At 54.3% G+C, this 24925-nt stretch overlaps 1 protein-coding gene across 2 annotated transcripts in view; it reads right to left on the reverse strand.

Annotated features, from left to right (window-relative positions):
* PHF2 (PHD finger protein 2) overlaps positions 1-24925 on the reverse strand; it is an 86687-nt gene that overhangs the window by 36731 nt on the left and 25031 nt on the right. For both annotated transcript variants that reach the window (XM_058566075.1, XM_058566074.1), the window contains exons 2-3: positions 9959-10044; positions 3487-3601 (exon numbers count right to left, since the gene is read on the reverse strand). In XM_058566075.1, the coding sequence (XP_058422058.1) occupies positions 3487-3601; positions 9959-10044 (201 nt within the window). The remainder of the gene's footprint in view (positions 1-3486; positions 3602-9958; positions 10045-24925) is intronic.

Here is a 24925-nt window from a genome sequence, read left to right on the forward strand (position 1 = left end):
TGAAGAACTCTACCAACCCACACCCCAATGAAACCGGTGAAAATTATTTAAAAAACAACTCTTCAAAGCCTCTGGAAATGGTCCTAAGAGCAAACAGCAAATGAAGAAACATCTATTCAAGAAAATCTATGAAAAACTGGTAAGAAAGACAAGAATATGTGATATGTGGACCAAGACCACTCCCTCCCTATACCTTCTAACTCAGGGAGGAGGGGGTTCCCTCCAGAAGGCTGCAGCCCAGAACACAGGAATGCTGAATGGAACTCTTTCTTCCTGGAGGAACAAGACCTTAGTCTTTCCCATTCTGCCCCAGCTGTCTGTTGCTGAGGCTTAGACTTGGGGGAGGGCAGCCAAACGGTGGGGGCTCCCTTCTCCCACCCAGAACACACTCGTGGAACTGGGGCTCTACTCTGAGTGTGGCACACTGAGAATACAGGGCCCTGATCACCCTTGCCCGGCCACTCAACATTCTATTGGAAGTCCCAGCCAGAGCAATTAGGCAAGAAAAAGAAATGAAAGTAACTCAGATTGGAAAGGCTGCAAGTAAAACCAACCACTTGCAGACATGATCTCGTACATAGAAAGTCATAAGGAATCTACTAAAATACTATAGAGCTAATGATCCAGCTCAGCAAGGTCACAGGATACAAGATCAATACACAAAAATCAATTGTATTTCAGTACAGTAGCAATGAACAATCTGAAAATAAAATTAAGAAAACAATTTCATTTACAAGAGTATCAAAAAGAATAAATTACTTAGGAACAAATTTAACAAAGGAAGTGCAAAACCTATACTCTGAAAACCACAAAACATTGTTGAAATAAATTTAAAAGGTCTCAATAAATGGGAAAGTATCCCATGTGCATGAGTCAGAAGACTCAACGCCGTTAAGATGGCAAACACTCTGATTCTGCTCATCTACAGAGTCAACACGACCCCTGTCAGCGTCCTAGCTGACCCCTTTGTAGAAACTGACAAGCTGCTCCTAAAATTCATATAGAATTGCAAGGGACCCAGAATGACCAAAACAATCTTGAAATAAAAAAACAAAGTTGGAGGACTCACACTTCTCGATTTCAAAACTTACTGCAAAGCTACAGTAAACAAGACAGTGTGAGACTCGACTGAGGAGAGACAGAGATCAGTGGAAGAGAACTGAGTGTCCAGAAACAAATGCACACGTCTCTGGCTAAGCGACTTTCAACAAGGGTGCCGAGACCACGTAACTGCAAAAGAACTGTCTTTTCAACAAATGGTGCAGGGACAAATGGATAGCCACATGCGAACAAATGAAGTTAGAGCCTTACCTCACACCATCCGCAAAAATTAACTCCAAATGCATCAAAGACCAAACTACAAGACCTGAAACTATAAAACTCTTAGAAGAAAACAGGGATAAACTTTCATGACCTTGGATTTGGCAAAGGATTCTTAGAAATGACAGCAAAGGGCCGACCCCGTGGCTTAGCGGTTAAGCGCACGTGCTCCACTACTGGCGGCCCGGGTTCGGATCCCTAGCTGCCTGGGTTCGGATCCCGGGCGCGCACCGACGCACGGCTTCTCCGGCCATGCTGAGGCCTCATCCCACATACAGCAACTAGAAGGATGTGCAACTATGACATACAACTATCTACTGGGGCTTTGAGGGGGGAAAAAAAAGGAGGAGGATTGGCAATAGATGTTAGCTCAGAGCCAGTCTTCCTCAGCAAAAAGAGGAGGATTAGCATGGATGTTAGCTCAGGGCTGATCTTCCTCACACACAAAAAAAAAAAGAAAAGAAAAGAAATGACAGCAAAAGCACAAACAACAAAAGAAAAAGCAGATAAATTAGATTTCATCGAAATTACAAATGTTTGTGCTTCAAAGGACTCCATCAAGAAAGTGAAAGTCAACCCACAAAATGAATGGATCAAGTAGTCACAAATCATATATCCAACAACAGACTTGTATGTAAAATATATAAAGAACTCTTACAACTCAATAATATAAAGACAAAAAAATTAAAAATGGGTAAAGGATCTGAATCGCCGTTTCTCCAAGGAAGACATACAAAGGACCAACAAGCACACAAAAAGATGCACTACATCACCAGTCCTTAGGGAAACACGAACCACCACCACAGCGAGAGATCACTTCATGCCTGCAAGGACGGCTAGAATCAAAAAGTCAGGTAATGACAAGTGCTGGTGAGGACTCGGAGGAACTGGAGCCCTCACACGCTGCGGGTGGGAACGGAAAGTGGTGCAGCCACTTTGGAAAACAGGCCGGCAGTTCCTCAATTAGAGTTACCGCTAAAAACTTAAAAACGCACGTCCACACAAAACCTTTTATAAGAACGTTTATAGCAGAATTATTCACATTAGCCAAAAATCAGAAATCACTCAAGTGTCTGTCCACAGATGAATGGATAAACAAAATGTGGTCTAGCCACACACTGGAATACTATTTGCCCATAAAAAAGGAATGAAGCACTGACACCTGCTACAACATGGATGAACCTTGAGGACGTTATGCTAAATAAAGAAACCAGACACAAAGGGCCACATATTATATGACTCCATTTAGATGAAACATCCAAAATAGGCAAATCTACAGAGAGAGAAAGCAGATTAGCGGTTGCTTAGGACTGGGGGAGCAGGGGGTTGGGGGTACCAGTTTCTTCCGGGGTGACAAAAATGTTCTAAAATTGGTGGTGATGCACATATCTGTGAATACACTAAAGACCACTGAAGTGTACCCTTCAAATGGGTGAATCGTAGGATATATGAAGTATATCTCAATAAAGGTGGGAAAAAAACAGAGAAGAAAAAGGAAAGAAGCCAGAGGGGGAGAACACCTCATCCACAGAGGAGTGCCAGTAAGAGCCACACTGGATTTCTCATCAGAAGTCATCACACAAGAAGACAATGGGGTGAAATATTTCAGATGTTAAGAGGAAAAAAATCCCACCAACTTAGAATTCTGTGTCCAGAGAATTATCCTTCCAAAGTTAAGGAGAAAGACAGACTTTGTCAGACAAACAAAAACCATCTTCTGGCCGTGAAGGGGCCAGGGCGGCTCAGAGCAGCTTTAGAACCAGCAGTGGCCATCAGGGCGCCTCTGTCTCACCAGAAGCCGTCCCCACCGCCCTGCCCCTGCCCTTGCCCTGCCCTGGCCTGGCTCTCTGCCCTCACGCAGGACAGGGTGCTCTGAGGTCACCTAGGACACCCGTCAGGCCCGCGGGCGCAGAGTCCAGCACGTGCCGGTGGGCACCAGGACCGGCCACGGTCGGAGGGTGGTCTTAGGCTGGACAACAGCCCCGGCTCCTCGTCCATAAGATAGGGAGAGCGGCCTTTCCCTCTGGAAGGTTCCGTGGGAAGGGCCACTCCAGGTGAGGGAGGCAGGTGTGCCCGAGGAAGAAGGGTCCCAGCACAGTCCCCAGAGGTGCCGGGCCGCCTGGGTCTCGGGGCCACGCTCCCCCCGGAGGGGCCCACGCCATCCACCTGGGGAAGGTCCGACTCCGCAGCTCCTTGATGAAGAGCTGGCTGCCGTTCTGCACGGGCTTCACGTCGGGCGTCTGCCCCGGGCTGTGTTTGTGCCAGGTCCGCTTCTTCTTTACTGCGGGAGACGGGGCAGGTGGGCCCAAAGGCCCTCCCCGCGGGCCCCTCCCTCCCCGCAGGATCCCCTCCCTCCCCGCGGGGCCCCTCCCTCCCCGCGGACCCCTCCCTCCCCGCGGGGCCCCTCCCTCCCCGCGGACCCCTCCCTCCCCGCAGGATCCCCTCCCTTCCCGAGGGGTCCCTTCCTCCCCGCGGACCCCTCCCTCCCCAGGAGCCCCCTTCCTCCCAGCGGAACCCCCTCCGTCCCCGCAGACCCCTTCCTCCCCGCGGGGCCCCCTCTCCACGCACCCCTCCCTCCCAGTGGGCCCCCCTCCCCGCGGGCCCCTCCCTCGCCGCGGGGTCCCTCCCTCCCAGCGGGACCCCCTCCCTCCCCGCGGGGCCCCTCCCTCCCTGCGGACCCCCTCCCTTCCCGCGGGGCCTCTTCCTCCCCGTGGGGCCCCCTCCCTCCCCGCGGGGCGCCTCCCCGCGGACCCCTCCCTCCCCAGGAGCCCCCTTCCTCCCAGCGGGACCCCCTCCCTCTCCGTAGACCCCTCCCTCCCCGCGGCCCCCCTCCCTCCCAGCGGGAACCCCTCCCAGTAAGACCCCCTCCCCGCTGCCCCCCCCCTCGCAGACCCTCGCCGCCGGCCCCCCTCCCGCGCGGCCCCTCCCCTCAGACGGCTCCTGGCTCTACACCCTGCCCGCTGACCCCCTGCCCGCTGACCCCTCTCCGCAGCCCCTCCCCCTGCAGCTCCCCTCCTCGCCAAAGCTCTCCCCTCATACCCCCTCCCCTCAGACCCCCTCCTCGAACCTCCGGGGACCGCCCGGAGGAGCCGCACACCACAAGACTCAGCCGTCCTCAGAGGCAAAGTCCTCCCGGTCCGCGGGGGCCGGGCCCACCCAGCCTCGCACGCCCCTCATGACCCGGTCGTCACACGGTCAGGAGCACTCCCCTCCCCAGCCTCCTGTCACGATCGACCCCCTGGCTCAGTCGATGGCACAAGAAGCTGGAGTCTACCGAGACCCGCCCCCACTCAGCGCCCAGCGGCTGAGAACTCAGAGGCACCTCCCCAGAAGGTCCCACCAAGGCCTCAGGACACCTCCTTCCCTCAGACTGGTCCTCAAGGAGCGCAGACCCTGTCCCTCCCTGCTGGGACCTTCACTCTGCAACAGCCACAGCTCAGGGCAGGGTCTGGCTGCCACCCGCTCCGCCCCCTGCCCTCCCCACACCGGGGTTATGCACACCTCCCGCCCACCACCATCCTGCCAGCTCCCTCAGGCTGTCCTGTCCACATGCATGCTTCCAGGGCACTGGGCACACCCACCTTGGCCCTTTTACACTCGGGTGTGTGCACATACCCCTACTGGACTGTGACACACACACACACATGCATATGCACACACATACATGCCCCTACTGGACCATGACACATGCACAGACACACAGGAGCACACATGCACACACACACACGCCCCCTACTGGACTGTGACACGTGCACACACGCGCGCACACACACGCCCCTACTAGACTGTGAGGCCCCGGAGGGGAGGGAAGCGATTTCCTCGAAGTCACACGTCACTCAGTGAGTGAGGACGGGCATGGAGACCTGTCCCTGGGGGCTGCCGGGAGGGGTCTGACCCCCCCACGGAAATGAGAGGGGATGTGAGGGGTTGCTGGGGGCCCTCAGGGTGCCTGTCCTTCATGGACGAGGACGGGGAGGTGCTGCAGGGGGTGAGGCCTGGGACTCCTGTCGTCGTGCGTCTTGGTGGTTGTGGGGACGAGGGGAGCTACCCACAGCCGGGTGACAATGACCACCCCTGAGCAGGACCTGCCTAAAGCAGGACAGGAAGGTGCTGCGTGGCGGGTGGCTGAGCTGGCCTCCATTCCAAATCGCCACCCCTCCCTGTCTCCCCGACAGGTCACAGGTCCCTGAGACCATCTCCAACATCAGCACGATGTTGACACCTGCTTGTCTCCACGACCAAGGTGCGAGTGGACAGAGGGAAACCTGGCAAGACCCTGCAGAGGGAGGGCTGAGCGGGGACTTCTAGGGGCAGCAGGAGGCAGAGACAAGAGGTCCAAAGGGCTCGGGGTCACCTGCCCAAACCATCTTGTCACTGTGTGACCTGGGCAAGTCACTGGGCATCTCTGTGCCTCCTCTCTAGTGGAGAGATGCTAGTCCTGGCTCCTTGTGAGACGTAGTAAGTGAACGCTGCTTGGCACCCGCCTGCCCCACGGGGCCCTGCGGCAGCACTGCACAACCTTGTGCACAAGGCTGCTCGGGCCGCGGGCACTTGTTCACAGGCCTCGGTGCCTGCTCCGGACCCTCGGGCTCCTCCTCATGCACCCCGCTGTGCCCAGCACAGAACAGGTGTGGGGACACTTGTGAATGAACGGTCTCCCCAGTGCTGCACTGGCTCCTCGGTCCAGAGCCCTGGGGAACGGGAACGAATTTCAGACAGGAAGGGCTCAGCCTATACCCCTGGCCCTCAGTGCCTGTCAGAGCCGGGTGATACGGGCCCACGGAGAGCTCCCAGCTGCCCTCCTGCTACCTGTCTCAGACCCGCTCCTCCCAGCAGTCTGCGAGCACCTCCCGAGCAGGTCAGCTAACTGTACAGGGGTCACGAAAGTGACAGACGGCCTGGGCGTCATCCCTGCTTCCTGAAAAGCTCTGCAGGCTCGGCCGGGGAGGGGCACACACGGCCCAGGCAGGCCCGGGGGGACACCGCCACGATGACGCCCAGGCCACACTGACTCTGAATCAGGCCTGAACATCACGGTCCTTCCACGGGGCCTGCAGCTGCATTAGGAGTGACCCGGGACAGCCAGCGTGCATGGGCGTAGCGTCCACAAGGGGCTCCCCGAGGGCAAGGGCCGGAGGAAATGAAGGCAGCTGTGTATGTCCATGGGGGCAGAGCGGAACTTGGCGAGTCCCTGTCCACACGAAACAGGGGCCTCCCTGCCTGCCCCCCTGGGAGACGAACCTGGCTCTCAGGGGGTCCCCACCCATGAGGGGGGCAGCGCATTCAGGGATTTGAGGAGGGGATGGAGAGGGAAGCCCAGGACACACGCTGGCAGCCATGACACTGCAGAGAGGAGACGCCGTGACCTGGCTGGGGAGACCAACGAAGAAACAGGCGGTACCAGTGCGGTGCGGGGGCCGGCAGGGGGGGGCAGGAGGAGAAGGGAGGTGCTGCGGAGGGGACCCCATGTGGGCCCCTCGAGGTCGGCAGGGTGGGGGCGTCCCCCATCCTCCCCTGCTGCTGTCCTCCCAGCAGGGCCCCAGGACGCTCCTGCTGCACCTGTGTCCGCCCCTCCCCCTAGAGGAGGGTGGTCCCATGGCAGCCCTCCTCCAGGGAAGAGACTGAGGCCGGAGCCCTGCCAAAGTCTCCCCTTGGAGGGTACGCAGAGGGACAAGGATGCAGACTGCCAAGCACGGAGTGCCTTGTCCCAGGGAACACATGGGGAAACTGAGTCTCGGAGGAGGCACGCAGCGGCGGAGGCCATGTGGGGGTGCAGCGGGCAGCAGGAGGAAGCAGCAGCACCCGCATATGCCCACTGGGAGCCGGGCCTGGGAAGGACATGTTGACCCGGGGCCGGCGGCAGTCCTGGACTACTGGCCTCCTCGGCCCTCACTGGGGACCCTCGTGGAGAGGCCAGAACACGCCCGATACTGTGGCCGGAGCAGCGCACTGGGACAACAGCCAGAGACGGAGCCACAGGGCAGGGTCTGAGCTCCACAGGGACCCCTGGCAGCCCTGGCTGGTGGGCCCTGCCCTCCCCAGGGCCCGGGAACCCGCCACCCCCGGAGGCTGTGTCTCCTGCCTGTGGCACCCAACGTTCCCTCTGACAAGGCACCCTGGAGATGGCTGCCCAGTGGGACACCTGGGTCGTGGGTGACACGTGTCCCCTAGATAGCCGGCACTAGAGCCCTGCCCACCCCCTAGGGGCGGCTCACCCCGGCCTGCAGGGTGACAGCCAGCCGGCCTCAGGGAGGAGGGAGGGGAGAACTCAGCAAGTGGAGCGACTTCTCATGCTGTCACGGAGCCCAGGAGAGGCAGCTCAGGACTCAGAACTGCTTTAACGGTCGAGCCACCTGCCTCCCAGGAGCCTTTGTGACAAAGGGGACTCTGCTGAGTTCCGATCAGGACCCCTGGGCCCTGCACCAAATCCCTGTGCATCAGGTAAATCAGGCTTTCTGTGCCCGCTGCAAACCCCACCCCAGGCAGGGAAGGAGGGGGGCCTGGGCCTCAGAGGGCCCCCAGCACAGCCCACAGGCTTGGGGGGGGGGTCCCCTCGTGGCATGGGGACGTCAAGGGGCCTCTTGTCCCCGAGGGGCCTCACTGTGGAAAGTGTGACGGGAGCCAACGTGGCAAAAGCTGACCAGCACATCCCAGAAAGGCTCCAGTCAGAGCACAGACTCATGCGAAGTGAGCGATGGGCAGCCTGGGGGCGCACATGGCGGAAGGTGCTGGAACCTGCGCCTTTGTCCCTGATGGGCACACGGCCCTCAGTAATCATGGGGCCGTCTGGGTCACAGAACTTATAAAGCACAAATGCACGCACACACAGGTGCACACATGCACACTCACACGTGCACACACGTGTGCGCACACACATGTGGGCACTCATGCACACAACACACATACGTGCACACTCACACACACATGCATAGCCGGGGGTAGGGTCTGGGTGAGGCAGATGCACGTGTCCCCTATAGTGGGCAAGCTGTCATCCTCGGGGCAGGGTGCTTCTGGGAACGTGGGGACATTGGAGAAATCACAGTGTGTGCACACCAATGCCCAGCCTGGCACCCCACGTAGCCCAGCTCCACCCCGACTCATGCGAGGGCCCCCAAACCACACAGAGGGCAGCGCCTCCCCAGGACACTGGGCTTTGCTGGGGGGATGCAGGGTCTCCCGGCTCCAGCCCTGCTCTGTCCCTGGCCGGCCTCCAGGGCCCACCCTGCTCATCTCTCCAAAGCCCTGAGCTTTCCCGGTGGCTCATGAGGTTAACGAGCTGGTTAACCCACGGGATGAGAATCATCCTCCCGTGTCTGCTGTGAAGCAGTGACCAGAACGATCGATCGTGTGATGAGGGCAGACACGTTCCAAGCACCAGTGCTGCCAGCTCCGGGAGTTGTGGGGGTGAGTTAGGAACCCGAGAACCTTCCTGCTGGTCTCATGCATTTGGCAGTGTCTCACTGCATGCCGACGGCGTGCTGGGGGCAGGGGACAAGAGCCTGCACCAGTGCAGCCCCCTGGGTCACTGATGAGGATGGGGCACAGGCCAGACACAAAGAGAGGCCAAGAGAGACCAAGAAGGAGAGGCGAGACCCCGCCTGCCTCACCCAGCTTCCTGAGGGGCAGGCCACAGCCCCCAAGGCTCCCTCAGCCCACACGACAGGGTTGCAGGGTGGAGGGCTTCCACCTGGGCCAGCGTCCTCCCTCTACCCCCACTGGATCCACAAGACTCACCCCACAGGGGCTACGAGGTCCAGGCCCTGCCTTGTGACCAGACACCAGAAGGGAGGCTCCCTTTGAAGGGGAGTGAGGGGAGTCCTGGTAGCCTGGGGCCAGACGCAGTCCCCCTACCTCACTAGCCAGCCCAGGGCTCAGGACGGCAGGGCTGTGATCAGCCACCCAGCCAGGGCCAGCATCCAGCCTGCGCCTTCTGTGAGCTCCATGCCCCCGACCCAGGCTGGAAACCTGAGGCCACATTGACACCCCCCCACACCATCTGTCCTGTCCCCAGACCAGGCCCCTCCCAAGGTCCCTGCAGACCATGGCACCCCCCACGTGGGCTCAGCCTTGGACTTCACCTCCCAGGCATGATGTGGGCCCCCCTGGAGCTACCTTGGATGAGCCTGCACCCTGGAGAGCCCCCACAGGACCCAGCACAGCCCCAAGGGACCAGAGGAAAGGGGAGAGGGATATAGCCCTCAGGTCGTGCAAACAGCAGGCAGTTTGAGAAAGGGAATCGCCCAAAGGGGGCCGGAGAAGGGAGGGAGATGAGCCCCAACAAGGTGGTGGTCAGCTGGGCAGGGCTGGGCTGGGCAGCCCCTGGACAGTCCCTGCATCACGTGCCCACCTCAGACCGGCCTGGCCCCACAGGGGCTGGAGTTTGCACCCCTGCCCAGGCCTCTGGAAGCTGATAGGGTCTCTGCACAGGGCCGAGAGTGGCCCCAGCTGCATCCACGGGCAGGAGCCGATCAGGAGGGGCTGCAGTGGGCCTGGCAAGGCTGTAAGGGGCAGTAAGCGAGGCTGGCAGTGGTCCCCAGGGGCCAGGGTCCCCTGGCCGTGACTATCTAGGGCCTTTCACCCCAGCCAGCAGGCCGTGGTCGGTCGGATCCAAGGGGCGGCAGCGTGGCACTGTACTTACACGTGGACTTCCCGTGGGTCTTCTCGCAGTTCGGGCAGTGGTAGATGTCGATATCCGGGGCCTCCTCCTCTTCCACTCCCACACAGCTGCAACGGAGGAGACACAGACGTGACCGGCGTTCAACGATTCCGAAAGCACTTCCCCTGCAAAGCTCCTGCTCACCTCTCGGGAGGGGCCGGGGCAGTGTGTGTGCAGGTGGGTCACAGCGTGTGTGGGGACAGTGGCCCACGGGGACGGATGGGGGACGAGGAGGGAGGGAGGGGCAAGGAAGGCTTCGCCATGCATACAGGAGAGGTGGAGGGACCAGGCCATTTGGCAGGCCTGCCTCCATGAGAGCCGTCACTGCCCAGTCCCCACAGAGCCCAGGGAGGCTAAGGGGGTCTCAGACCCAGGCCACCCCCATCACTCAGGGCAGCTCGGAGCCAAGGGCAGGACCCCTCTGAATCCTCTGAGAACTGCTGCAAGACACCCTCCCCCGGGGGTGACACCACAGTGCTGGGACACTGGACACCAAAACAGTGAAGCTGAACCCCTACCTCACACCATACACAAAAATTACTGAAAATGGATTAACAACCTAAATATAAGAGTTAAAACTATAAAACTCTTAGAAGGAAATGGGTAAATCTCAAGACCTCAGATTTGGTCATGGATTCCTTGATATGACACCAAAAGCACAAGCAACAAAAGGAAAAGTAAATTGTATGTCATCAAAATTAAAAAGTTTTGTGCATTAAAGGACACCATTGAGAAAGTGAAAAGACAACATAGAGGATAGAAGAAAATATTTGCAAATCATGTACCTGAGAAGGGTCTAGCATCCAGAATACCTAAAGAACTTTACAACTCAACGACAAACAAATCAATTCAAAAAATGGGCAAAGGACTGGAATAGACATTTCTCCAAAGATGAGCTACCAATGGCCAACAAGCACATGAAAAGATGCTCAACATCCTTAGTCATCTGGATGCCAAAGAAATGCAAATTGAAACCATGAGATACCACCTCCCACCCACCAGGACAGCTATAATTTTTAAAAGATTGAAAAAACAACAACAGGAAAATAGCAAGTGCTGGCGAGGATGTGGAGAAATTAGAATCCTCTTCCATGGCTGGTGGGAAGGTAAAATGGTGCAGTTTCTATGGAAACAGTATGGCGCTTCCTCAAACAGATACACAGAATTACCACATGACCCAGCAATTCCACCCCGAGGTATTTACCCAAAAGAACAGAGAACAGCTCAAACAAATCCTTGTACACAATGTTCAGAGCAGCATTAGTCACAGCAACCAAAAGATGGAAGCAACCCAAATGTCCATCGACTGATCTAATGGATGAGCAAACTGTGGTGTACCCGCACAATGGAGGAGTGCTCAGCCTTAAAGGGGCATGGAGCACTGACACATGGATGAACCTCCAAAACCTACGCTGAGTGAGAGAAGCCAGACATAAGAGGCCAAATACAGCCATGTGTCGCTTAACTACGGGGATATGTTACAAGAAACGTGTCGTCAGGTGATTTTGTTGTTGTGTGAACATCACAGAGTGTACTTACACAACCCCGCACACCGAGGCTGTGTGGCACTAATCTTATGGGAGCACCATGGTACACGCGGGCCACTGTTGACCGGAACATTGTTGTGCGGCACATGACTGCCCTGTATGATTCCGCTTACATGAAATGCCCCCAACGGGTAATGCACAGACAGAAGACCCGTGGTGCCACACGTAGGGGAGAGCGGAAGGGGCAGGGACGGTTCAATGGGCACGGGGTCTCCTTTGGGATGAAATGTTTTGGAACTAGATAGAGGCGATGGTTGCACAACGCTGTGAATATGCTAAATGCCCCTGAAATGTTCACTTTAAAATGGTTAATTTCACGTTATGTGAATTTTATTTCAAAAAAAAGAAAAAGAACGACACTGACCCCATGAGGGTGACACCGTCCCGTCACCACAGTGAACCCCTCATCCTGGGGCTGGCTAAGCACTCGCTCTGCATGGGGCAGCACCGAGAGCCCTAAAGGGATGATTCTGCAATAAGCGGGATGGTTCCTACCAGCCCTGGGGCACAGTGAGGAAACCGAGGCACGAGACGTTTGAGATCCTCCTGGACCCAAGGGTCTCCTCGCTGTTCAGAGGGGCACTGGCCAAGGGTGAGCACCCGGCAGACAAGACTGAGTGCAGGCACCAAGGCTCCAGGGCCCAGGAACAGAGCCTGAGGCCCAGAAAGACCTTGGCAAATGTTTGTGAAAACATAAAGTTCACTCTTCATCTCAGAGCATAAACCGAAATAAAGTGCAGGCACCTAACGAGTGCAATGTGAGAGACGCAGCCGTCACAGCTCTTGAGATGCAAAATGACTTTCTGAACAAACAAACAAACAACTGGGAAGAAAACAGAACACTGATGGATGAAACATGCTCCAGACCATGAAAACAGACCCCACAGCGCCAGCCACAGAGCCCATTCAAGGGAACCGCGGCAAAGCGCCACCACGCCCCCCAACGACTGCACCGACGGCTTGTCCCCAACACATCGGGAGAGCCCGGAGGAACAGGGCACGGTGGGAGAAAGACCCCACCTTGCAGCACCCACGCAAGGCGAGCTAAAATCACACATTTCCACCCGGCAAATTAACCAAAACCAGACAGACTGACCTGGAAACTTGAGGACGGCAAACGCAGCCGATCACCGCCGGTCTGTCTCCAGGACCCCACTCCAGCCTCTCGAGCGCCCAGAGGGGGACCCAATGGCACATCTCCCAAACCGTCTCCCTCCTCCCACCCACCCACCAGCAGCCAGCTCCTTCCTGGTCCTTAACAAACTCACCACACAGCTGGGGCCCTCCCTGGGGCTGGGCAGCAGAGGCCCCCCACCTACCCAGCCACAAGGAGTAGCTGGCTCACTCGATCCTTCCCCCTGGGCTGGCCCGCCGGCCTGACCCCTCTGCTCCTCCCTCCCTGTCCTCCTCCAAACAGAAAGGGCCTGGCACCTGGGCCTGCTCTGCGCCTGGGCCCTGGGGCAGTGGGCCTCAGTCTGCTCCTCCGTGGTGTGGGCTCATGACACCAGGCACCGAGGAGCTCAGTGGTGGCAAAGCCGATCTGTCAATAACAGTCATAATGCAGTGGGGCCAAGGGCACTCATCCTGCCCGCGGGGGCTCAGGTGGGAGGGAGCCTCCCGAAACACAGCCGTGTGCCAAGAGCTCTGACAAAGTTTTTATCCCTCGGGCCAGAAATTCCATGTCACAAACCTACTCTAGGATAAAAGATGGGAATGTACACAGGCCACGTGCCGGGGGGCATCGCACTGTCACTTAACACAGCAGAACAGGAGCAGCAACCACTCTAGCCTAGAGGTCAGTACCAGGTCAGGCTGTGCTCACAGGGTGGAGGTTACGCAGCCACGAAAGCTCAGGGTGTGCACACTGTTGAGTTTAGACACTAGGATCTGCAGACGCTAAAACCGCAGCCCTGGCGCACAGCGACCCCAGCAGGGTGCGTGCTGGTGCGGGGAAACGGCACGCTCGTTTCTCTGCATACTTCTCTGGACTTTCCGAAGTCACCGAAAGTGAGCGTCATGCCCTTAGTAAGTAACAGGCAGCAAGTCCTGCTCTATTGGGAAGGTCGGAATGGCCCCACGTGTCCCTTCCCAGGTCATCTCCTCCTGTCTTTCTCGGGTCCCAGCACCACGTAGAGAAGGCCTCCTGAGCCATCCACCCTGCAGAGAGGTGGAGACACCCGTCTCAGGACAGCTGAGGGCCACTGGGTGTCCCCAAGGGAGCCTGTGGAGGGAGAGGCCAGGCTGGCAGGAGGGAACAGGGAGAGGCAGACTTTGGTATGGACCCTGGGCCAGCCAGGGAGACCCAGAAGGCTGGGGGTGGGGGTCGGGGGGAGGCTGAAGGGAGGGGAGGGGCATCAACGTCTCTGCCCACTGGCCACAGCGATACCACCCCCCCCGCCCTCTCCGTCACAGTGACCTCATCCCGCTTCAAGCCAGCCCCTCTTCGGGGCCACACCACTCCCCCAATTCCTGCCCGTCGGTCTCCAGAGGGCGCTCAGAAACTGGTCACTGGCACACTTCCACAGGGAGCGGCACGGGGACCACAACTCGGTCATCGCTCAGCTCGAAGACGGTCATCGGCCACACGTCAAACTGAAGATGGTCCTGGAGACCCCAAGGGTGCCAGCAACAGCTCAATCACTGAGTGCCCAGCTGCTGGTCCAGGCGCCGTGTGACCTTCTCCACACGGCAAGGCGGAAACCGCGGTGGGAGAGGGGAAGTGACTTCCCCAAGGCCACTCGGGAAGAGACCAGGCCAGACGAGCAGCCCTTCTTCAACGCCGGCTCAGGCAGCGTGTCCCGTCCCACCTCGGACGCCCCAAGCAGCAGCTTTCCATCAGGTATTGCGGTTTCCACTTAAGAGCCTCAGGCACAGTGCACAAGGGGAAAACTGAGGCCCAGAGAGGCCTGCGCTTGCGGGGACCACATGGGAAAGGGGCGAGAGCGGGTGGGCGCGGCCAGTCTCTTTGCACCCCACACCTCACACGCCAGGCCCAGGAGCCTCCACACTCCTGGACGGCCAAGGGCCTGCACACTGGAGGGGGCAGTGGAGTCCCTGCCACAGGAGGGGCAGACAAGGTGTAGAGCCAAGGGGTGGAGTGCAGAAAGGACCGGACCTCTGACATGGCCGGGCCCCCGGAGGACACAGAGGAGCGGGAAAGGGAAACAAGGAAAGAGCTGGACCCGGCCCAGCACGAGAGTCTGGCCCACCCGGGGGCATGTGTGCCTGGGTGATGGGGCACCTGCCACGGTCCGGGACCAGCTGGTGACACTGCCCCACAGAGGAGGGGTCCCCATCCCTCCAGGAGGGTGGCCAGCCTGGGGACTCAGTGCAGGGGACTCCGAGGGTCACACAGACGGTGTGGCTTACACCTGGCCTCGTGGGGACCCGGTCACAGAGCAATGGTAGGGCTTCAGGGGCCCAGGTGTGGTCTGTCTGCTGAGCCCAAGACGCAGACTCACATGGTTACTGTCAGAAGCCACTAGGTTTTGGGGTGACTATGACAAAGCCGTAGACAACCAAGACTATGGGGAGGGACAAGATGCTCAGAAGAGATGAAAACAGGCCCTGAAACGCAAAGGACAATTGTCCTCCCAGCCCATGCTGGTGGCACAGGTGAGCTCAAGAGGGGCTGTATGTACAATGCCCAGCGCAGAGTCTGGCACAACAGGGGACTGCAGGGACAGTTTACTGTTTGTCATAGCCATCATCATCATTACCATCATCATCGTCATCAGCATCATCACCATCACCATCATCAGCATCATTATCACTACCATCATCATCGTCACCATCATCACCATCATTATGACTACCATCATCACCAACAGCAGCATCATCACCATCATCATTACCATCATCTTCACCATCATCACCATCACCATTATCATCATCATCATCGTCGCCAGCATAATCATCACCATCACCATTAGCACTACCATCATCATCACCATCACCACCATCACCACCACCATCATCATCACCATCATCACCATCACCATTATCATCACCACTGTCACCATCATCATCACCATCACCATCACCAGCATCATTATCACTACCATCACCATCATCATCACCACCATCACCATCATCATCATCACTATCACCATCATCAGCATCATTATCACTACCATCACCATCATCATCACCATCATCACCATCATCACCATCACCATTATCATCATCATCATTGTCGCCAGCATAATCATCACCATCACCATTAGCACTACCATCATCATCACCAACATCACCATCACCATCACCAGCATCACCATCATCAGCATCATTATCACTACCATCATCACCATCATCACCAACAGCATCATCACCATTATCATTACCATCATCTTCACCATCATCACCATCACCATTATGATCATCATCATCACCATCATAATCATCACCATCACCATTATGATCATCATCATCATCACCATCATAATCATCACCATCATCACCATCACCACTATCAGCATCATTATCACTACCATCATCATCACCATCATCACCATCACCATCATCAGCATCATTATCACTACCATCATCACCATCATTATCACTACCATCATCATCACCATCATCACCATCATTATCACTACCATCATCATTACCATCATCACCATCACCATCATCACTACCATCATCACCATTATCATCATCACCGTCATCACCATCATTATCACTACCATCATCATCATCATCATTACCATCATCTTCACCATCATCACCATCACCATCATCGCCATCATAATCATCACCATCATCACCATCACCATTAGCACTACCATCACCATCATCATCACCACCATCTCCATCACCACCACCACTAACACCATCATTATCACTACCATCATCACCAACACCATCATCATCACCATCATCATTACCATCATCTTCACCGTCATCACCATCACCATTATCATCATCGCCATCACAATCATCACCATCATCACCATCACCACTATCATCATCGTTGCCATTATAATCATCACCATCATCATCACCATCACCATCATCACCATCATTATCAATACCATCATCATCACCATCACCATAATCACCATCATTATCAATACCATCATCATCACCATCACCATCATCGTCACTATCATCATCACCAACACCATCACCACCACCAACATCATCTTCACCATCATCACCATCACCATTATCATCACTATCACCATCATCACCACCATCATCTCTATCATCACCATCTTCATCACCACCATCACCATCATCATCATCACCATCATCATCACTATCATCACCATCTTCATCACCACCATCACCATCATCATTACCATCATGATCATCATCACCACCATCATTGTCATCACCATCATCACTATCAACTTCACCACCATCATCATCATTTTTCCTTGCTGGGCTGATGGACCATGACACACGCTCTCGTTTCTGGCAGCTAATTGCTGAGAAAGAGCAAAACTCCACAGGGAAACACAGAATCTGCATGGGAAGAATGTCAACATCCATTCCCTCTTCCCAGAGGTGCCACCTCCACTCGTCCAGGCCTCTGAGGTGAGTGGACCACAGCCCAGCCCCTTCCTGTCTCCACGATGATGGAGATGATGGAGGGGCTGGTGGCCTCTCACCAGCTAAGCCTGGCCCCCACCTCACCCAAAGTTTTCTCCTCTCTGGCTGTGACATCTTTCTTTATGCTTCTCCACACATCCCTCTAGCAGGATAGGAATCCAGGAAAAATGGAAGCCATGGGGGGATGGAAGCCATGGGGGGTTGGATGCCATAGAGGAATGGAAACCACAGGGGGGATGGAAGCCACAAGTGGATGGAAGCCACTGGGGGGAATGGAAGCCACAAGGGGATGGATGCCACTGGGGGATGGAAGCCACGAGGGCGATGGGAGCCACGGGGGGATGGATGCCACGGGGGGATAGATGCCATGGGGAGATGGAAGCCACGGGAGGACGTAAGCCATGGGGGGTTGGATGCCATGGATGAATGGAAGCCACAGGGGGATGGAAGCCATGGGGGGATGGAAGCCACTGGGGGATCGATGTCATGGGGGGATGGAAACCTGGGGGTGGGGGTGGAAACCAAGGGGGGGTTGAATCCACAGGGGGATGGAAGCCACAGGGGGATGGATGCCATGGGGGGGATGGATGCCATGGGGGGGATGGAAGCCACCGGGGGATCGATGTCGTGGGGGGATGGAAATCGGAGGGTGGGGGTGGAAACCAAGGGGCTGTTGAATCCACAGGGGGATGGAAGCCACGGGGGGATGGATGCCATGGGGGGATGGAAGCCACGGGGGGATGGAAGCCCTAGGCAGGCAGGCTGCAGAGGAGCTTCCACCATCCTCCAGGTCATCCCTGAGAATGCCACTAGGGGAATCTGGAGGAAGCCCCGCTGTAGGGTGAGGAAAGCTGGGCCCAGAGAGTCTGTGCTTCTTAAACTTCTCCACTGATCACAGTCCATGAGAGAAGCACACAGGTCCACACTTACAGTGGAAGCAAATGTTCACAAACCTTTGCTTGTGGGTTTTCTCCTAGTTCAGTAGTTTAAACAAAATGGGTCATGACCCTATAAACTGATGTCACTTGCTCCAGCGGTTGGAGGTGGAGGGCAAGGTCCCCGACGCCCACGCACCTCTCCTGCCGGCTGCCTTGGGGCAGATGCCTCACGTCCCTAGTCTCAGTCTTTCATCTGGGAGGGGCACCAAGGTGGTGTGAGGGGTGGTGCGAGCATTAATGGGATGAGGGAGGGGCGGGCGGGGGGACAAGCACGGGGTCAGGGGAAGGGTCCCGAGTCAGGTGGAGCACAGCCCGGGGGCACCTACAGGTGGGCGCCATGCAGGATGGAGGGGACCCAGGCCCTCCCCTGGCACAGGTCACCCAAGAGGGCTCTCCCTGCCCACTTCCTATTTTGAAAATTTAAAACTTACACAGAGTTGAAAGATTGAAAACAAGTTCAACAATTTCTGTTGAAAACAGAAAGATAATCTGTTGAAGAATTCGCACGATGGATGCCTGCGTTCCCTTCCCTCACGTTCTCCAATGGGTAACAATCCATCTCATTTGCTTTATGTCTCTGTAACTTCTTTTCCGAAACATTTGCAAATACGTCACGGACGTCAGGACCGCCCACTCGGTCAGGAGCCTGCAGTCTCTTGAGAACAGTGCTGTCCACCACAGCCACACGTCACAGGAGACACCGTAAGATGTGTCCTAACGCATGTGTCGACCATTCACCCTCCCCAGGTGTCCCACCAACATCCTTCATAGCTGCTTCTGATCCAGGATCTCACGGGGCACCGGCCGCCGGGTCTCTGGGTTCCTTCAATGGGGACAGGCCATCTGTCTTTGGCGGGGTTGCCCTTTATGGGCTCGGGGCCAGTGGTCTCCTGCAGAGATGGTGCTCTGGACCGTCCAGCTGCGTTTCTGGCACGAGTGTCCCATAGGTGGTGTTGAAGCAGATCACAGATGCAGGTCAGCCTGTCCCCCGAGGGCATGTGGATGGGGGTCTCTTAGCCGAGGCGAGTCCACTGTCAGGTCATGAAGAAGGGACCTGCGAGGGGTCAGTCTGCTGCCCCCACGACCTCTGACCTGTGGCCTCAGGATCCAGGGAAGATCCAGCCAGAATCAGTTATTGCCCTGGGGCTATAACTAGCAATATGTCCAGACCGGAGCACAGAGCTTCTGGGAAGGTTTTGAAAATCTGGATCCCAAGCCCCACCCGCCCGAGTGGATCAGGCCCGTTGCTAAAGACAAGTCAGGCCTGGGAGAGGTCTGCTCTGGGACCGCAGAGGGGCCTGCTTTAGGGCCCCTGGAAAGCTGGGTGGGGACAGGCCTGTGCCCTCTCAGCTCTCACCTGGGGTTTCCCAGACCCATCAGGGGCTATCATTTCCTCCAGGGGGACACAGAATCCCTTCCAGAAAAGCAGTCCATCCTCGCAGCCCGCGGCCCAGACTTGCTTCTCGTCAGCATCCTCGGCCACAGCCTGTGCCACGGTGCCAGCTTTGCCTGGTTACCTAGGAACTCACTGCTCAGCCACATTTTTGGACTGTAAACGCTGAAGGAAAACCCCCAGTGCAACGGGGGGGAACCCCGGATGGAGCAGAGGCCCCCTCACTTGAGATCAGTCACGTATCGTTGGAGCCCCGTTCCTCAGCTCTCAGAGGACTACTCAGCCGGGCACTTCTCCAAAGTCCCCAAGGCACCGAAGCTCCATGATCTAGGAACGTAGGAGTGGCCTCATCCCAGAGGAAGCAGGGACGTCTTTGATTTCTGTCAGCACAGTCACTCTAGTGGAGGACACGAGAGCAGACCCCTCCCACCCGAGAACAGGAGGGGACCAGAGTAGCGACGGCACCCAGGGTCCCAAGTCTCTCATGCAGACTCTCGTTCATGCAGACTGGGCTGAAACAATGCACCCCTAGGGCTGCCTCCTTAAAACCTTACTCCCAAAGCATTTAAAGTACAGAACCCCGTCTGCAGGTGCCGTCTGGGTGGGTGTTTGCTGGAGAGAAGTCAGCAGGACACACAGGCTCATGGCTCTAATGACCCGGCCACAACAGGGCTGCCTGGGGGCCACGAGGGAGACCTGGCCCTTCCTGCACCCCACAGAGACTCAGCCAAGGGCGATGCCTCCCCTGCCCCACCAGGGGGCCTGCGCCGGCCTCAGGGACACAAGAATCCAAACCATCCCAACAAAGAGCAGCAGCACCAGGAGTGAAAAATACCCACCACCCAAATCAGCAACAGCCTCCACGCAGCCCACGCGCCTCGGGGAACCCGGGCCCAGGTCTGACCGCGTGTGGAGGATGCAGTAAACAAGAGGAAGACTCTCTCCTGCAGGAGAAAACACCATGAAGTTATATCTGCCCGGCCGGCGATTCAACCATGACTTCAGTAAACAGTTTACAGAAAGGACACAAACGGCTTCTCAACGTGGAAAGAGGTACAACGCCACTGCACCGAGACGCGCAAACTCAGACCGCAAGGAGGTCCCGCGTCAGGAGAAGGCGGACTGCTCCGTGTGCGACACTGACGGACAGGCGTCCTCACGTGTCCTCGGCAGAGGCATGTGCTGGCACAGCCCCTAGGGTGGGAGCTGCCGAGGCTGGGGGCACGGGACCCTCGTCTGTGGCCCCTTCCAAGGATGCACGGTATGCTGGCGCAGGTCACCTGGTCACGGTACCAGGCGGCCACCTGCAGGAAACTTCGGTAAATGTCCGGAGTGCCCAGATGGACAAACCCTCCACTTAACGGTCTGGAAGAGTCTCCAGGACGGATTGTTCAGCGAAGAGTGCGAGGGCAGAAGAGTGTAGGGCACACACCCGTTTCCTGTCGGGCACTGAAGGAAAGGCATCCACATGCTCCTCTGTGATCAGAACGTTCCGGAAAGACTCAGAAATCTGGCCCCCGTGGCCGCCTCTGGAGAAGACTGGTGGGTGGTGGTGGGGGGACAGAAGATGAATTTTGACTGTTGAATTTTCCCTAAGTGTACATGTGGCTATCCCCCTTCAAAAGTTTTAAAGAACAGCTGTAATCCCAATAAATTGATTTCATTCAAATCAGAGCTATTTGAATTTTTTTTAAGTGTATACAAACAGACTTAAAAAATGCTCTTCCGACTCTTAAACATGAACTCGTCTAGAACAAAGGTTGAAAGCAAGTGCTGGCGTTCTAGAGCCTTCCGGGAGAGCGCGTCCCACAGGCAGGAACGTAGGGTTCCCGCAGCATCAGAAATGAAGGACCCTCAGCAAAAACCCACCCACCCGGCCCTCTCCTTTGTGTGCTGAGGACACTAAGGCCAAGCATGGACAGTGGGCCTGCCCCCCGACTTTCATCCCCTCAACAAACCATAGCGCCGTTCTGGGACGCAGTGGGAAGCGGGGTGCACGGGGAGAGCATCCTGTTGGCTCTAAGGAAAGGACAGAGCCCAGTGGTTACAGGTCTCCACGAGGCCGGGCCCTGGGGGACTCATCACATTTCCGCACAGGGGGACCTGGGGCCGTCTAGAACAACCCGCCAAATGAGCCTGGACTGTCTGTGCGCGGGACGCAGCACATGGCCCACAGGGAGGGAGTGGCAGGAGGGAGGGACAGAGGGGCTCCCAGTCAGCTCGGTGAGGAGTGGAGACGGGAGGACGGCAGCCCACTCGAGACCCAGGCAGGGCCATGGGGGCGCCTTGTGGACGCACACTGAGCACTGTCACATCTCCCGACTGTTCAAGAAAATCTGGGAATGCACATCTTTAGGTGAAATCTCCTGATTTTTATATATTGTCGCTAATGGAACTGTTTTTGAAAACCCTGGGTGGACCAACATCATGGGCCCAGCAGACACCTGTGGCCCAATGTGGCCGGCTAGCAGGCAGCTTGCGACCTCTGCCCTCCCCCTAGTCACAGGTCAGCGTGTTCCCCCTTGCTGCAGGCAGCCGAACCCACCTGAGGCCCTCCTCCATGGCTTGGCCTCAGCGTGGCAAGAGGTCCTGACAGCATTCCTTCCACAGCCAGGAGTCAGCCATATCTGGATATGATTGACATCTACAGACTACCTTATCCAACAAAAAAGAAGAATAAACATTCTTTTCAAGCTCACACAGAACATTCACTAAGAGAGATACTTTCTTAGACATAAAACACATCTTAACAAATTTAAAAGAAACCATACAAAGGATGCTCTCACACCACAAGAAATTACAGTAGAAATCAATAATAGAAAGATATCTGGAAAACTCCAAAATACTTGGAGATTAAAGAACACACTTCTAAACAACACACAGACAAAGAAGTCTGGGGAGAGATTTAAAATTATTTCTAACTAAATGAAAACGAAATACAACTTATCAAAATCTGTGTGATGCAGTGAAAACAATGCTTCGAGGGAAATTTATAGCATTGAATGCACACATCACAAAAGAAGATCTAAAATCAATCATCTCAGCTTCCAGCTGAGGAAAGTAGAAAAAGAAAAGAAAATGAATGAAAGCAGAAAGAAAGAAATAATCAAAATTAGAGCAGAAACCAATGAAATTGAAAACAGCAAATAAATAGAGAAAAATCAATGAAAGCAAAAAATGGTTCTTTGAAAAGATCAATAAATTGACAAGGCTCTAGCCAGGTTAACAAAGAAAAAAAGAGAGAAGACACTAATTACTAATATCAGAAATGAAAGAGGGGCCATCACTACTGATTCCATGGATATTAAAAAGACAATAAAGGAATATTATGATGAATATATTCCATGATGAATATTCCATGAAAGATTCAATCTACCAAAACTCACACAAAGAGAAATAAATAATCTGGTTAGTCCTATATCTGTTAAAGAAATTGAAACAATAATTAATAACCTTCCAAAACAGAAGGTACCAGGCCCAGATGGGTTCACCGGTGAATTCTACCAAACCATGTAAGGATGGTATTATACCAATTCTCTACAATCCCTTCCAGAAATTAGAAGCAGAGGGAACACTTCCTAACTCATTCTATGAGGCCAGCATTGCCCTAGTACCAAAACCAAAGACAGTACAAGAAAGGAAAACTGCAGACCAATATCTCTCATGAACATAGATGCAAAAAAAAACCTTCTACAAAACATTAGCAAGTCAAATTCAACAGTGTATAAAAAGAATTATACTTCATGACCAAGAGGAATTTATTCCAGGTATTCAAGGCTGCTTCAGTGTTCAAAAATCAATTAATGCAATCCACCACATAAACAGGCTAAAGGAGAAAAATAAAATGATCCTATCAATAGATGCAGAAAAAATATATGACAAAATCCAACATCTCCTAATGATAAAAATTCACAGCAAACTAGGAACAGAAGAGAGCTTCCTCTACCAGATAAAGAACATCTACAAAGACCTACAGCTAACATCACACTTAATATGAGAAACTCCGTGTTTTTCCACTAAGATCAGGAACAAGATGAGGATGGCCACTTCCATCACTCCTCTTCAACACTGTACCAGAAGTCCTTGCTGATGAAATAAGACAAGAAAGGGAATAAAAGTACGCAGATGGGGAAGAGAGAAATAAAACTGTCTTTGTTGCACATGACATGACTGTCTACATAGAAAATCCCGAGCAACCAACAAAAGAACTCCTGGAACCATAAATGGTGACTCCTGGAACCATAAGTGGTGACAGCAAGGACGCAGGACGCAAGGTTAAGACACAAAAGTTAGGGACGGCCCCGTGGCTTAGCGGTTAAGTGCGCGCGCTCTGCTGCTGGCGGCCCGGGTTCGGATCCCAGGCGCGCACCGATACACTGCTTCTCCAGCCACGCTGAGGCCGCGTCCCACATGCAGCAACTAGAAGGATGTGCAACTATGACATACAACTATCTACTGGGGCTTTGGGGGGAAAAAATAAAAATAAATAAAATCTTTAGAAAAAGACACAAAAGTTATACCAGCAGTGAACAATTGGAACTGGAAATTAAAAACATACACCATTTACCTTAGCACTCAAAAACATGAAATACTTAGATATAAATCTAACAAAATATGTACAAGATCTATATGAGGAAAACTACAAAACTAAAACTCTGATGAAAGAAATCAAAGAAGAACTATAAAAATGGAGAGATATTCCTTGCTCATGGATAGGAAGACTGAATATTGTCAAGATGACAGTTTTTCCCAACTTGATCTACAGATTCAATGCAATCCCGATCCAAATCCCAGCAAGTTATTTTGTAGATATCAACAAACTGATTCTAAAGATTATATGGAGAGGCAAAAGACCTAGAATAGCCAACACGATATTGAAGGAGAAGAACAGCAGGAGGACTGACACTACCTGACTTCAAGGCTTACTATAAAGCTACAGTGATCAAGACAGTGTGGTATTGGCCAAGAAGAGACATCTAGATCAATGGAACAGAATAGAGAGCCCAGAAACAGACCCCCATAAATATAGTCAACTGATCTTCAACAAAGGAGCAAAGGCAATACAATGGAGAAAAGATAGTCTCTTCAACAAATGGTGCTGGAACAACTGGAAATCCAAGTTAAAAAAAAAAAAAAAAGAATCTAGACATAGACCTTTCAAAAGATTAACTCAAAATGGATCACAGACCTAAATGTAAAATGCAAAATTATAAATCTAGAAGACAATATAGGAGAAAACCTAGATAACCTTGGGTTTTATGATGATTTTTTAGATATAACACCAAAAACACAATTCTGAAAGAAAAAACTGATAAACTGGACTTCATTAAAATTAAAAAACTTCTGCTCTATGAAAGACACTTTCAAGAGAATGAAAAGATAAGCTACAGGCAGAAATAATCTTTGCAAAACATGTATCTGATAAATACTGCATCCAAAATATACAAAGAACTCTTAAAAACTTAACAACAAGAAAACTAACAACCCAATTAAAAAATGGGCAAAGGATCTA

The sequence above is a fragment of the Diceros bicornis genome, chromosome 22 (genome assembly GCF_020826845.1).
Source record: "Diceros bicornis minor isolate mBicDic1 chromosome 22, mDicBic1.mat.cur, whole genome shotgun sequence".
Taxonomy (NCBI): Eukaryota; Metazoa; Chordata; class Mammalia; order Perissodactyla; family Rhinocerotidae; genus Diceros; species Diceros bicornis.